Consider the following 15,128-nt stretch of genomic DNA (forward strand, 5'->3'; position numbering starts at 1 on the left):
TCGGTTCTGGAGAGCGAGTTGGTTCTGGAGGGTAACACGGTTCTGGAGAGCGAGATGGTTCTGGAGGGTGACACGGTTCTGGAGGGCGAGGCAGTTCTGGAGAGTGAAACGGTTCTGGAGGGTGAGGCAGTTCTGGAGAGCGAGATGGTTCTGGAGGGTAAAACGTTTCTGGAGGGCGAGATGGTTCTGAAAGGTGAGGCGGTTCTGAAGGGCGAGGCGGTTCTGGAGAGCGAGATGGTTCTGGAGGGCGACACGGTTCTGGAGAGCGACACGTTCTGGAGGGTGAGGCGGTTCTAGAGGGCGATGTGGTTCTGGAGGGTTCTAGAGGGCGATGTGGTTCTGGAGGGTTCTAGATGGTGAGGCGGTTCTGGAGGGTTCTAGATGGTGAGGCGGTTCTGGAGGGTTCTAGAGGGTGAGGCGGTTCTGGAGGGTTCTAGATGGTGAGGCGGTTCTGGAGGGTTCTAGAGGGTGAGGCGGTTCTGGAGGGTTCTAGAGGGTGAGGCGGTTCTGAAGGATTCTGTACGGTGAGGCGGTTCTACAGCGCTGCGATCTTGCTGGCCTCGCGCACTCCGCTCAGATACGCGCCCGTCACCGTCTGAGGAAAGTGTCTGTTTGTGGCCTGCAGAGAATCAAAGAGAAACTAGTTAGCAATGCTGAACATGATCATCTGGTAAAAACAGTGTGGTCAGTAAGTGGTTTCAGACAGATTTTTATGACCACACTTACAATGAATTTAGCATGGCAGCTTCTGACACCGGACACGTTAAAGAAATATAAGAGAGAAGGGGACAAAAGCTCTCAAAAAATTTAATTAAATATAAACTCCACAGAGACAGTGAGAGAGCGATGAATAGAGTCTCGTAGTTTTAGTTGTACTTGTTTCAAAGCAGCTTCACAGTAATAAACAGGAAATTAACAGAATCACTTATGAATTCAGATTCAGGAGTAAAGCAGCTCTACAGACGACAATAGTGTCATTATTCAGATCAGTTCAGCTCCATAACTCATAAAATGTTGAAGCACTCGACAGTCCTCGTGTTCTCCCACTCGCTATGAAGCACAGGGAAATAGAGTTCATCATTGCATGAGCACCTGACGTAAACATACAGACAGGAAGTCTGACCTCGCCAGCGAAGAACAGCTTTCCTTGCACGTCTTCGGCGATGATGTCATAGGCCTCGCCGCTACCGCCCGTCTTCACAAAGCTGTAGGACATCTGAGACCACGAGTCTTTGCTCCAGTGAGTCACAAAGTACTTCACCGGATCCGGAACGTCCTTCAGCACAATATCAGAACAATACAAGTCATGATGATCGTCACCAGAGCGAGAACACAGATGACCCGTCAGGTCAAAGTTTACTGATGTAATCTGTAGCTCATGTTGATGCTCACCTGCTCCTGGAAGAGTTCTCTGAGGACGCTCATGCACAGATCGACCACCTGTGTGTCCTGAAGGTCTCTGACCAGCGCAAGAGCTTCGCCCGTGATCACCGTCATCAGCACACACTCCTCACCCTGTACACACACACGTTACATACAGTTGTAACAGCAGCCTTTAATGTAAGAAAAATCCAGTCTAAATATAACTAAAACATCTCATATAATCTTGAATTTGACCGTCATCATTTTCTGGTTAATCACCTCATTTCATAAACCAAAAACAAACATAAATTGCAGCCCTGTTTTGTAGTCATTCGTGAGCAGAAACTCTGTCGTACCTGCGGACGCATATCGTAGAACACACTGAACAGGCCTCTCTTCTCCGGACAGGGCGGGACGTGGCCGAAATAATCTGCTCCCTGGATTTTACTGTCCCAAAAGCGTGTGGGAAACTGCAGGGCAACCTGAAACATAGCGGTACGAGAGCGTGAGCGTCATGGCCAAGACTTCGCCTCACACACACTCACTCCACACTCACCTTCTCGATTACTCCGGCTCCCAGACTGTGGATGGCTTTGAGCTTCCGCTCGGGCAGAGGAGGATTGAAGGAGATGACGTTCTTCTGCAGCAGAGCCAGCGGCACCGTCACCAGAACCTACAACGGATATCATGTGACTATAGTGTGAAGGTCAAAGGGAGAAACGTGATGAAGAGACGCAGGTTTAGTGTGATGCTTCAGACCTTCTGTGCGCTCCAGTGCGAGCCGCAGGTGGACGTGACCTTCACTACGTCTCCAGAATATTCCACATGCTGGACCTGCAAACACACACTTACTGTGAGCAGCTGAAGCTATACTGATGGAGAAGAGCAGTGTGTGTGTGTGTGTGTGTGTGTGTGTGTGTGTGTGTGTGCGCTGAAGTACCGCGGTATTGAACCGGATGTCCAGTGCCTGAGCCAGATTGTGCAGGACAGACGAGTATCCGTCAGTGAAGAGCGTGTGATCGCCGGAGAACTGAGCGAAACACTCGTTATGATCCCACGAGCGCGCCGACACCTGCCACACACACACACACTGATGAACTACAGCTCGAGACACACTCTCACACACACACACACTCACACACACACACACACACACATACACTCTCTCACACACACACACTGATGATCTACAGCTCGAGACACACACTCACACATTCTCTCACACACTCACTCTCTCTCACACACACACACACACTCTCTCTCACACACACATTCTCACACACACACACTCTCTCTCTCACACACACATTCTCACACACACACACTCTCTCTCTCACACACACACACTGATGATCTACAGCTCGAGACACACACTCACACATTCTCTCACACACTCACTCTCTCTCACACACACACACACACTCTCTCTCACACACACATTCTCACACACACACACTCTCTCTCTCACACACACATTCTCACACACACACACTCTCTCTCTCACACACACACACTGATGATCTACAGCTCGAGACACACACTCACACATTCTCTCACACACTCACTCTCTCTCACACACACACACACACACACTCTCTCTCACACACACATTCTCACACACACACACTCTCTCTCTCACACACACACACACACTCTCTCTCTCTCTCTCTCTCACACACACACACACACACACACACACACACACACACACCTGGTCCAGTGTGCTCCCGCAGGCGTACTCCAGGTTACTGAGGTGGAAGTGCAGCACTTTCTCCTCCAGCTCAGTGAAGTGAAGTCCAGACTCCTGCAGGAACGTCTTGTACACTTCCTGAATCTTCTCTGAACATCCGGCACAATAACAAACAAACAAACTCCCATCAGTTTCACACAATCACCCTCAACTGCATTATTATTATTATTATTATTATTATTATTATTTATCATGTTTTAACAGTATGACAGCAGAAGGGCTGTAATGCATCTTTCATGGAGAGAACAACGTGAATAACAAAAGTTGTACCTCGTCTCACAAACTTTTTTTTTTCCCAAAAAAATTCAGGTGATACTATTTAAAATATGCCAGTTAAATATTTCAGAGTAAAAACATTGTCTATTAGTAACTGTGCAGTCCAGTAAAATATGTTTCACAGTCAGGAGTTTGATAATGAAGGCTTGATTTCTTCTTATTCTCTGATTACTTCATATATCTTTCCTCTCATCCAGCTGCCTGAACTGAATATCCTGTCCGGATTCATTCAGTAGAAATCAAACCACATGTGTGTCATCTGTAACAGCTGCTGTCGTGATCATATATGACATAACAGATCACATGACAGGAGTCTCACCGCCCAGTGGTGCATCCTGGGACTGGGACTTGTCTTTCCTCCAGTCGGATACGGCGTCCAGAACAGCGTTAAAGTGGAAGTCCATGCGCTTGTCCAGAGCTGGATCAGTGACACGTCCGCCCTCCTGGATCAGCTCACAGCGCACACCCAATGTGTGCATCCGCAGACCCAACTGAACACAGCACATGATACACGACTTACACTGGATCAAGCTCTGTGTGTGTGTATATATACACACAGGTGCTGGTCATATAATTATGACATCATCAAAAAGTTGATTTATTTCACCAATTCCATTCAAAAAGTGAAACTTGTATATTATATTCATTCATGACACACAGACTGATATATTTCAAATGTTTATTTCTTTTAATTTTGATAACTGACAACTAAGGAAAATCCCAAATTCAGTATCTCAGAAAATTAGAATATTGTGAAAAGGTTCAATATTGAAGACACGTGGTGCCACACTCTAATCAGCTAATTAACTCAAAACACCTGCAAAGGTCTTTAAATGGTCTCTCAGTGTAGTTCTGTAGGCTACACAATCATGGGGAAGACTGCTGACTTGACCGTTGTCCAAAAGACGACCATTGACACCTTGCACAAGGAGGGTAAGACACAAAAGGTCATTGCAAAAGAGGCTGGCTGTTCACAGAGCTCTGTGTCCAAGCACATTAATAGAGAGGCGAAGGGAAGGAAAAGATGTGGTAGAAAAAAGTGTACAAGCAATAGGGATAACCGCACCCTGGAGAGGATTGTGAAACAAAACCCATTCAAAAATGTAGGGGAGATTCATAAAGAGTGGACTGCAGCTGGAGTCAGTGCTTCAAGAACCACTACGCACAGACGTATGTAAGACATGGGTTTCAGCTGTCGCATTCCTTGTGTCAAGCCACTCTTGAACAACAGACAGCGTCAGAAGCGTCTAAAGACAAAAAGGACTGGACTGCTGCTGAGTGGTCCAAAGTTATGTTCTCTGATGAAAGTAAATTTTGCATTTCCTTTGGAAATCAGGGTCCCAGAGTCTGGAGGAAGAGAGGAGTGGCACACAATCCACGTTGCTTGAGGTCCAGTGTAGAGTTTCCACAGTCAGTGATGGTTTGGGGTGCCATGTCATCTGCTGGTGTTGGTCCACTGTGTTTTCTGAGGTCCAAGGTCAACGCAGCCATATACCAGGAAGTTTTAGAGCACTTCATGCTTCTTGCTGCTGACCAGCTTTATGGAGATGCAGATTTCATTTTCCAACAGGACTTGGCACCTGCAGCTACCAGTACCTGGTTTAAGGACCATGGTATCCCTGTTCTTAATTGGCCAGCAAACTCTCCTGACCTTAAGCCCATAGAGTTTGCTGTGAAGAGGAAGATATGCCAGACCCAACAATGCAGAAGAGCTGAAGGCCACTATCAGAGCAACCTGGGCTCTCATAACACCTGAGCAGTGCCACAGACTGATCGACTCCATGCCACGCCGCATTGCTGCAGTAATTCAGGCAAAAGGAGCCCCAACTAAGTATTGAGTGCTGTACATGCTCATACTTTTCAGTTGGCCAAGATTTCTAAAAATCCTTTCTTTGTTTTGGTCTTAAGTAATATTCTAATTTTCTGAGATACTGAATTTGGGATTTTCCTTAGTTGTCAGTTATAATCATCAAAATGAAAAGAAATAAACATTTGAAATATATCAGTCTGTGTGTCATGAATGAATATAATATACAAGTTTCACTTTTTGAATGGAATTAGTGAAATAAATCAACTTTTTGATGATATTCTAATTAGATGACCAGCACCTATATGTGAGAGTGTGTGTATGCATATTATATATATATATATATATATATATATATATATATATATATATATATATATATATATATATATATATATATATATATATATATATGTGTGTGTGTGTGTGTCTGTGTGTGTGTTACCTGCTCACACATCAGAGCGATGGGGTTGTTCACGCAGCCGTTCACAATCTGAGCTCCACGCCCGACCGTTATGCCCAATGACGCATCATCCCAAACTCTGCCTCCGATTCGCTCCCTGGCCTCCAGAACCACCACCTGATGACCAATCAGAAAACAGAGGCAATTGTTTTTACATTTTCAATCCCTCATCAACCAACCCAGCAGACTGCCTCAGATGAATTAACTGAAAAGTTATAATCATTACAAAAAACAATTAAGAATATGAGAAGGTTTGGCTCGCGATCTCTGCTCCAACTCATCCCGGTGGTGTTGGATGGGTTGCGGTCAGGGCTCTGTGCGGGACAGTCAAGTTCATCCAACCATGTGTTTATGGACCTCGCTGTGTGTACTGGAGCACAGTCATGCTGGGATAGGAAAGGGCCTTCACCAAACTGTTCCCACAGAGTTGGAAGCGTAGCGTTGTCCACAATGTATATGGTATGCTGAAGCATTAAGTTTCCCTCCACTAGCCCATTCCCAGAGAAACTGCTCATTCCATCATCCCTCCTCCAGCACACTTTACAGCCAGGCGGGTGACGTTCTCCTGGTATCCGCCAATCCCAGACTCGCCCATCAGACTGACAAACAGAGAAGTGCGATTCGTCACTCCAGAGTCCAGTTCACTCCACTCCATCCCACGCTTGTCAGTTGTCACTGTACCCGGAGATGTGAGGCTTACACACAGCTGCTCCACCATGGAAACACACTCAAGCTCTTACCGCACAGTTTTTGTGATATTAATGTCGATGGAAGTTTGAAATACTTCAGCTGTGGAATCAACAGAGTGTTTGGCGACTCCATGTGCCTCGGCCCTCGCTAACTGCTTTGCTCTGTGACTTTACATGTTCCTCTGCTGGAGTTGCTGCTGTTCCTAAACACTGTTCAATATTACCACTTACAGCTGACTGGAATATTTAGCAGGGATGAAATTTCACAAACTGACTTATTGGAAACATTACTATTTTTAATGTTTTTGAACAAACTCTCAACAGAACAGCATTTATTCAAAATATAAATCTTTTCTAACAATATAAATCTTTACTCTCATTTTTATCAATTTAACACATCCGTGCTGAATAAAAGTATTAATTTCTTTCAAAAAAAGAAAGAAAAATAATTACTGACCCCAAACTTTTGAACGGTAGTGTATATTGTTACAAAAGATTTCTATTTTAAATAAATGCTGATATTTTTTAACTTTTTATTCATCAAAGAATCCTGAAAAAGTGTCACAGGTTATAAAATAATATTAATCAGCACAACTGCTTTCAACATTGATAATAAATCATAATATTAGAATGATTTCTGAAGGATCATGTGACACTGAAGACTGGAGTAATGATGCTGAAAATTCAGCTTTGATCACAGGAATAAATTATATTGTAAAGTATATTAAAATAAAAAAACGTAATTTTAATTATAATAATATTTCACAATATTATTATTTTTTTCTGTATTTATTATGAAATAAATGAAGCCTTAATGAGCATAAGAAACTTTGTTCAAAAACAATAAAAAATAGTAATGTTCCCAAACATTTGACTGGTAGTGTATGCATGTAATATTTTACAAATAGATAAATATACATTTAAGAAATATATATAATATACATACAAATGGAATATATACTATTTATATAAACAGACAAAAGTAGATCAGAGTGAAGACGTTGTATAATGCAGATAAACACACACCTGTGGCAATGATAATTCAGAAGGTTATTAATCCAGTTAGCATTAATCCAGAAAAACAAGAGCGTGTTTAGTGTGGGTTTGTGTGCGTGTGTGTGTGTTTACTGTGGGTTTGTGTGTGTTTAGTGTGTCGTACCTGCATGCCGAAGTTCTGGAGCTGGCGAGCAGCAGCGAGACCCGCAGCACCGGCACCGATGACCAGCACCTTCTGCTCTCACACACACACACAGGCACACAAACACGCACACGCACACGCACACAAACACACACACACAAACACACGCACACACACAGAGTTCATTAAAGTCATTTAGGGGGCCGTTCACACAGAAAGGGTTTTTGCACTTCACTGCACTGCTTCTCCTTTGTTTACTGTAAACTGTTATGACCCCTAGTATTTCTACACTGTGACACTATTTACAATCAAAAACTTTTTCCCCTTTGAATTCTCATGACTGTCGGGATGTTATTTTGTCATTCTCGTTCTCACTCATTCTTGTCGAACAGACCCACATGGAAAGACCTATATGTGTATATATGCGCATATATGAAACCTATGTGCAGTGTATATGCACATATATGAGAATATATATACTGCATATATGCCACATATAGGCAAAATTGAGGTGCATATATGTGCATATACAGGAAATATAGGTCTCCTGTATTGCTTCTTCATATCCACATATAAGCCCTATACATACAAGATATGTCTTCTATATAGCTAATGGCAGGATCTGGTCATTTTGTAGCTCATATCTCATGTTTGACTATCATACATGATGCCTAGCTCATATTTTCTATTATCAAGGCAAAAACTAAGAATTAACGAAAAAAAATTATGCAAGAACATATGTATGTGCAAACACGTGAAATTGGTCCCACATGGAAAAAACCTATATAAACATATGTTTCACACATATATGCACACATATATGTACATATAATATAGGAAAACGGTCAATTTTATATATGTCACATATATTAAAAACCTATATCAAAACCTATATTGAAACATATATGTTTATATAGGTTTTCTACATGTGGGGAATGACTCACGTTGTGCTGGGACTCGGGCAGCAGCGGCCATTTGATCTGCAGCGCTCCCGTGTTGATCAGGCCCTTCCGGGTCATGAAGTACAGGACTCGCTCCAGCTCCTGCACACAGCGGATGCGCACCAGGCCGCGGACGATCACGTGAGGAGCACATTTCTGCGGCGTCAGAACCTCCTGCACGTAAACAGCAAACACAACAAAGTCAACATGCAGCTTTGACAATCCAACAGTTCTCTACACCAGATTTCCATTCATCTGGGTTAGTAGCCGCAGGTGTCGGATACACACAGCTAGTTACTGAGTGACTCTCTGGGGTTTATCTTGTCCTGACAGACTCAGACAAGCCCAAACCTGCTCTGACCCAAGAAGCCTCGGTGCGGCTGATAATGAACAGGAAGTTAACCCTCAAACTCCTGAGTGTCTCCTGAAGGTCCTGTAACTAAAGCAGCATACGAGACTACAAACACTTGAGCGCTGATGTTCGCACCTTACAGTCTCGGTGCCAGGCCGCCAGCACAAGGTTCCTCAGTGCCAGATACATTGTGGGATCTCTGGAGAATTCTGGGAACTCGTACAATTCATCCAGCTCCATCATGTCGGGTCTCACGCACAAGGCTTTCCCACACTCGTTCGGCTGATAGAAGGGCTGGAAATAAGACGAGAGTCCGGGAACTACACACACACACACACACACACACACACACACACACACACACACACACACACACACACAGGCATTATCTAATTAAAAATGCACTAATAGTCATACATTTCCAGAACAGAGATCTGATAAAAACCATTTTCAAAATTCAGGGATTTTGGATATCTCTTTTATCCATAAAATACTGTTAACAGGCAGAAATAAATACATTTTCACCATGATTTTAGGAATGAAGTGTTCTATAAATCAGGTGAATGATATATGAACAACCCTTCAGAATATAGAAAATAAACCTTGGTGTGTGTGTGAAGCAGCTGAAGTGATTTATGACTCAAACTCTCTGCCTTTACACATAAAGTGCAATAAAACAAACACTTAAATGTGCATTTTGGATGTTTTCTGTCCACTAGTCTGAAAGAGGATGTGTTGGAGAAGCAAAATAGACACTGGTTTTCTTGTTTATCATGAAATCTAAATCTCTTAATAAGCTGGCGAGTTGATCATGAAAACACATGCTTCTGTTCATTAGAGTTAACGGCCAGTGAATGACAGACTCACTGTGAGGCGGCGCTGCCCGCCGTTGCTCCGGACGCTGGTTGCCAGGCACGGCAGACGGGCTCATGCCCACGCAGTCGGGGTAGTAAGCGCTCAGGAACGGACTGGCGGGACTGTCCTTAAACAGCGGCGGCAGGATGAGCATGGAGTGCCACCAGCTGTCCGCCACACCGAGCACACGCTGTTCAACAACAACATCATCATTCAGAGACGACACCACCTGACCAATCAGACTGCTGCACTCAGACATGATCAGACATTTCACAGCAAAGCAGAAACATGTGTTTGTACTACAGAAACACTAGGACTGACCATTGCTCATTTCCATGGCTTTACAGGCTGGAAATCACATTTTTAAAATTCCCTGATATTGGCAGGTTTTCCACTGCGAAAGGTGAATCAGTTACGGAAGCTTGTTTCCTCCACGGTATTAAAAAGCTTTGCTCATTTCGTGTGTCACGTCTGTTCTGATGGCTGATGGGAAATAAACACTTCTAAACGCAAACAATAAAATGCAACTAACTATATAATCCAGTTTCCAATATTCCTACATGAATTTAGAAGGAAGGAAGAAACGCTTCTCCAATCTTTAGTTGTAGATATCAAAGGTCATGCATCCCATTAAACTAATATATTAGAATATTTTTGTAAAACAAATTCATAGCTAGTCGAATAGTTAGGTATGTCGAGCACAATGTGTTTGTTCATCATGTTAATGGATCTGAACACTGTTGAGTCTGTGAACATCATGGTCATATTAACACACTTCTGCCTGATTTAAGGACATCGCTGTCGTACGGTTCAGTGTAAAATCACTGACGCACTGATCAACCGCATCAAGAGATGAAATGTTTTACCACATCCTCCGGCTGAGAACACGCATCACATCCTTCGATCTGCAAAACAAAAGCACAAACACGTGAAGGATCAGCACACGCTCCAGGACGGGAAGGAGAATGACGTGTTCTTACTTTGACACTGTTGAGCTTCATCCCGCAGCGGTACGATGACGCCAGCGCGGCCGTCAGCTGCGTCTCTTTACTCAGCTGACGCCATTTTCTACAGTCTGCTTTAGTGCACTGAACCTGAGAAACACAGAAACCACATGATTAACAGCCACACTTCTGCACTGAGCCCAGAGACCACAGACGCTGGTCTAGGTTACTCAAACGCTGGTCAAGGTTACTCAGACGCTGGTCTAGGTTAGTCAGACGCTGGTCTAGGTTAGTCAGACGCTGGTCTGGGTTAGTCAGACGCTGGTCTGGGTTACTCAGACGCTGGTCTGGGTTACTCAGACGCTGGTCTAGGTTAGTCAGACGCTGGTCTAGGTTAGTCAAACGCTGGTCTAGGTTAGTCAGACGCTGGTCAAGGTTACTCAGACGCTGGTCAAGGTTACTCAGACGCTGGTCAAGGTTACTCAGACGCTGGTCTAGGTTAGTCAGACGCTGGTCAAGGTTACTCAGACGCTGGTCAAGGTTACTCAGACGCTGGTCTGGGTTAGTCAGACGCTGGTCAAGGTTACTCAGACGCTGGTCAAGGTTACTCAGACGCTGGTCAAGGTTACTCAGACGCTGGTCTAGGTTAGTCAGACGCTGGTCAAGGTTACTCAGACGCTGGTCAAGGTTACTCAGACGCTGGTCTGGGTTACTCAGACGCTGGTCAAGGTTACTCAGACGCTGGTCAAGGTTACTCAGACGCTGGTCTGGGTTAGTCAGACGCTGGTCTGGGTTAGTCAGACGCTGGTCTGGGTTAGTCAGACGCTGGTCAAGGTTAGTCAGACGCTGGTCTAGGTTAGTCAGACGCTGGTCTAGGTTAGTCAGACGCTGGTCCAGGTTAGTCAGACGCTGGTCCAGGTTAGTCAGACGCTGGTCCGGGTTACTCAGACGCTGGTCCGGGTTACACAGATGCTGGTCTAGGTCAGTCAGACGCTGGTCTAGGTCAGTCAGACGCTGGTCTAGGTTAGTCAGACGCTGGTCTGGGTTAGTCAGACGCTGGTCTGGGTTACACAGACGCTGGTCTGGGTTACTCAGACGCTGGTCTGGGTTAGTCAGACGCTGGTCTAGGTTAGTCAGACGCTGGTCTGGGTTAGTCAGACGCTGGTCTGGGTTACACAGACGCTGGTCTGGGTTACACAGACGCTGGTCTGGGTTACTCAGACGCTGGTCTGGGTTACTCAGACGCTGGTCTGGGTTAGTCAGACGCTGGTCTAGGTTAGTCAGACGCTGGTCTAGGTTAGTCAGACGCTGGTCTGGGTTAGTCAGACGCTGGTCTGGGTTAGTCAGACGCTGGTCAAGGTTACACAGACGCTGGTCAAGGTTACTCAGACGCTGGTCAAGGTTACACAGACGCTGGTCAAGGTTACACAGACGCTGGTCAAGGTTACACAGACGCTGGTCAAGGTTACACAGACGCTGGTCAAGGTTACTCAGACGCTGGTCAAGGTTACTCAGACGCTGGTCAAGGTTACACAGACGCTGGTCAAGGTTACTCAGACGCTGGTCTAGGTTAGTCAGACGCTGGTCAAGGTTACTCAGACGCTGGTCAAGGTTACTCAGACGCTGGTCTAGGTTAGTCAGACGCTGGTCTAGGTTAGTCAAACGCTGGTCAAGGTTACTCAGACGCTGGTCAAGGTTACTCAGACGCTGGTCAAGGTTACTCAGACGCTGGTCAAGGTTACTCAGACGCTGGTCTAGGTTAGTCAGACGCTGGTCAAGGTTACTCAGACGCTGATCAAGGTTACTCAGACGCTGGTCTAGGTTAGTCAGACGCTGGTCTAGGTTAGTCAAACGCTGGTCAAGGTTACTCAGACGCTGGTCAAGGTTACTCAGACGCTGGTCAAGGTTACTCAGACGCTGGTCAAGGTTACTCAGACGCTGGTCAAGGTTACTCAGACGCTGGTCAAGGTTACTCAGACGCTGGTCAAGGTTACACAGACGCTGGTCAAGGTTACTCAGACGCTGGTCTAGGTTAGTCAGACGCTGGTCAAGGTTACTCAGACGCTGATCAAGGTTACTCAGACGCTGGTCTAGGTTAGTCAGACGCTGGTCTAGGTTAGTCAAACGCTGGTCAAGGTTACTCAGACGCTGGTCAAGGTTACTCAGACGCTGGTCAAGGTTACTCAGACGCTGGTCAAGGTTACTCAGACGCTGGTCAAGGTTACTCAGACGCTGGTCAAGGTTACTCAGACGCTGGTCAAGGTTACTCAGACGCTGGTCAAGGTTACTCAGACGCTGGTCAAGGTTACTCAGACGCTGGTCAAGGTTACTCAGACGCTGGTCAAGGTTAGTCAGACGCTGGTCACGGTTAGTCAGACGCTGGTCTAGATTAGTCGGACGCTGGTCTAGGTTAGTCAGACGCTGGTCTAGGTTAGTCAGACGCTGGTCTGGGTTACTCAGACGCTGGTCAAGGTTACTCAGACGCTGGTCAAGGTTACTCAAGGTTACTCAGACGCTGGTCAAGGTTACTCAGACGCTGGTCAAGGTTACTCAGACGCTGGTCAAGGTTACTCAGACGCTGGTCAAGGTTACTCAGACGCTGGTCAAGGTTACTCAGACGCTGGTCAAGGTTACTCAGACGCTGGTCAAGGTTAGTCAGACGCTGGTCACGGTTAGTCAGACGCTGGTCTAGGTTAGTCGGACGCTGGTCTAGGTTAGTCAGACGCTGGTCTGGGTTACTCAGACGCTGATCAAGGTTACTCAGACGCTGATCAAGGTTAGTCAGACGCTGATCAAGGTTAGTCAGACGCTGGTCAAGGTTACTCAGACGCTGGTCTAGGTTAGTCAGACGCTGGTCTAACCCAGTAGGGCAGCTGCTGGTCGGCCATGAACGCTTTGAGGCTAGGTTCACTCTTCCCATTGCTGGTCCAAACCCTCTTCCACGAGGAGAACGTCTCGTATCCGTCTTTATGACTGCAGAAGAACAGAAAGATGATCAGACAGATGATCAGACAGACGATCAGACGCTGACACGAGCAGCAGTGCAGCACCACATCATCACCCATCAGCACTCACCTTCTGTAGTAATGGTCAAAACACTCGTTACAGAAGTGCTCTCCACACGACAGGTGATACCAGCGAGACGTGTATCCGTTTCTCGCACACCTGAGGAAAGCAGACGTTCACTGGAGTCAGTCAATCATCATACACACTGAAAGACTGATCTGTCTTCTGTAGAGCTGCTTCACAGCAGAATCTGAATTAGTCTCATAAATGATGAAGTTTGCACCGATTCTGTTATTTTCCTGTTTATTACTGTGAAGCTGCTCTGAAACGATCTGTACTGTATAAAGTTTCAATGATGAATCTCATTAGTGTAATGCAGTCATTTTTATTTTAATCACACACACACCTCTCAGACGCGCTGGCGAAACACACAGGGTACGTCGCTGGACATCCGGATTTCTCACACTTCCTGAACTTCTTCTCTGACTGATCATCATCTTCTGCAGTCTCTGCGGCTTTCCTTCTCGTCTGGAACACACACACACACACACACACACACACACACACACACACACACACACGTGTTCTCAGGGGTCCTACAGGTGCTGCTGCGCTCCTCTGAAGTCTCTCACCCTCACCTGTGCTGCAGGTGCGCTGCTGCGGCCACGCCCACCAGAGTCAGGTCCGCCCACTGCTGCTGCCGAGCGCTTCCTGCCGCGACACCGACCCGCTGAAAACACACACACATACACATATATAAATAAATGTGTGAGGACTTATCATTACTACACAAGTGTGTGTGTGTGTGTGTGTGTGTGTGTGTGTGTGCGGATCATATATCTGCTGTGAGAATGTGTGTCAACTCTTATTTACTGTCTGTAATGATATCTGCACTGTATTTCACTCTGTGTGTGTGTGTGTGTGTGTGTTCAGACAGAATAAATCAGTATGACTGCCAGTGTTCAGTGTTCACTGCTGCTTCAGTGTCATTTACACACACACACACACTCTCTCTCACACACACACAGAGAGAGACTGAGGAACACACACACAGACACACACACAGACACACATAATGTACACACACAGAGAAACTGAGGAACACACACACACACACACACTCTCACACACATACTGTACAGACAGACACACACACACACACACACACACTTTCTCACCTGAATCCGCTAGCATTGATAATGATGTTTCTGTTCACCCGCCGGATGTTTGACTCTTTGTTCTTTATTTAGAGGAATATTTGCCTCTTTGTTCTTTAATGAAACACATTAAATCCAGCATCGTTTATTCTGCTTCATCTGCAGGAAACTCACTGTGTGTGACCTCACTTCCGCTGCTGCGCTTAACAACACAAACCAAAATAAAAGTCCCTCTCTGAACTTGTTCGCTGTTTTCTATTATAGTGTGGATGCGTTGAAATAGTCGCGTTTCTTTAGTAATCGGCGCTGTTTGCTCAGATTCTTGCGTTAATGAAGAAACGGAAAGAAGCGCTTCAGCTTTGCGTCTAAAAGCGAAGTTTGTCTCGAG

The 15,128-nt window shown here is 45.6% G+C and overlaps 1 protein-coding gene across 3 annotated transcripts; it reads right to left on the bottom strand.

Moving 5' to 3' along the window:
- Positions 1 to 431: 431 nt before the first annotated feature.
- Positions 432 to 14,923, bottom strand: LOC137037739 (lysine-specific histone demethylase 2). 3 transcript variants are annotated; one of them, XM_067411965.1, is made up of 21 exons: positions 14,762 to 14,923; positions 14,222 to 14,313; positions 13,990 to 14,111; positions 13,653 to 13,742; positions 13,439 to 13,550; positions 10,614 to 10,727; positions 10,500 to 10,538; positions 9,646 to 9,823; positions 8,914 to 9,098; positions 8,430 to 8,600; positions 7,507 to 7,578; positions 5,641 to 5,775; positions 3,708 to 3,879; positions 3,074 to 3,201; positions 2,303 to 2,434; positions 2,122 to 2,196; positions 1,919 to 2,035; positions 1,719 to 1,844; positions 1,393 to 1,515; positions 1,124 to 1,276; positions 432 to 619 (listed from the first exon to the last, which is right to left on the bottom strand). In XM_067411965.1, the coding sequence occupies exons 1-21, from the start codon at positions 14,775 to 14,777 to the stop codon at positions 536 to 538; spliced, it is 2,436 nt and encodes an 811-aa protein (XP_067268066.1). In that variant the 5' UTR covers positions 14,778 to 14,923; the 3' UTR covers positions 432 to 535. The 3 variants fall into 3 exon arrangements, with proteins under 3 accessions (XP_067268066.1, XP_067268065.1, XP_067268067.1); XM_067411964.1 differs by having other exon boundaries at positions 1,093 to 1,276; XM_067411966.1 differs by lacking the exons at positions 10,500 to 10,538; positions 10,614 to 10,727; positions 13,439 to 13,550; ... (2 more) ...; positions 14,222 to 14,313; positions 14,762 to 14,923 and adding an exon at positions 9,955 to 10,473 and having other exon boundaries at positions 1,093 to 1,276.
- Between the last annotated feature and the right edge of the window lie 205 nt (positions 14,924 to 15,128).

This window comes from Chanodichthys erythropterus, chromosome 15 (genome assembly GCF_024489055.1).
Source record: "Chanodichthys erythropterus isolate Z2021 chromosome 15, ASM2448905v1, whole genome shotgun sequence".
Lineage (NCBI taxonomy): Eukaryota > Metazoa > Chordata > Actinopteri > Cypriniformes > Xenocyprididae > Chanodichthys > Chanodichthys erythropterus.

What these genes read in the sequence shown, in the direction of transcription:
- LOC137037739 (XM_067411964.1), bottom strand. An exon ending in TCCAGAACTTCGGCATGCAG is followed by an intron (nt 5,776 to 7,506) that starts GTACGACACACT and finishes ATTGGTCATCAG; the next exon opens with GTGGTGGTTCTGGAGGCCAG. An exon ending in CCAGGATGCACCACTGGGCG is followed by an intron (nt 3,202 to 3,707) that starts GTGAGACTCCTG and finishes CCGGATGTTCAG; the next exon opens with AGAAGATTCAGGAAGTGTAC.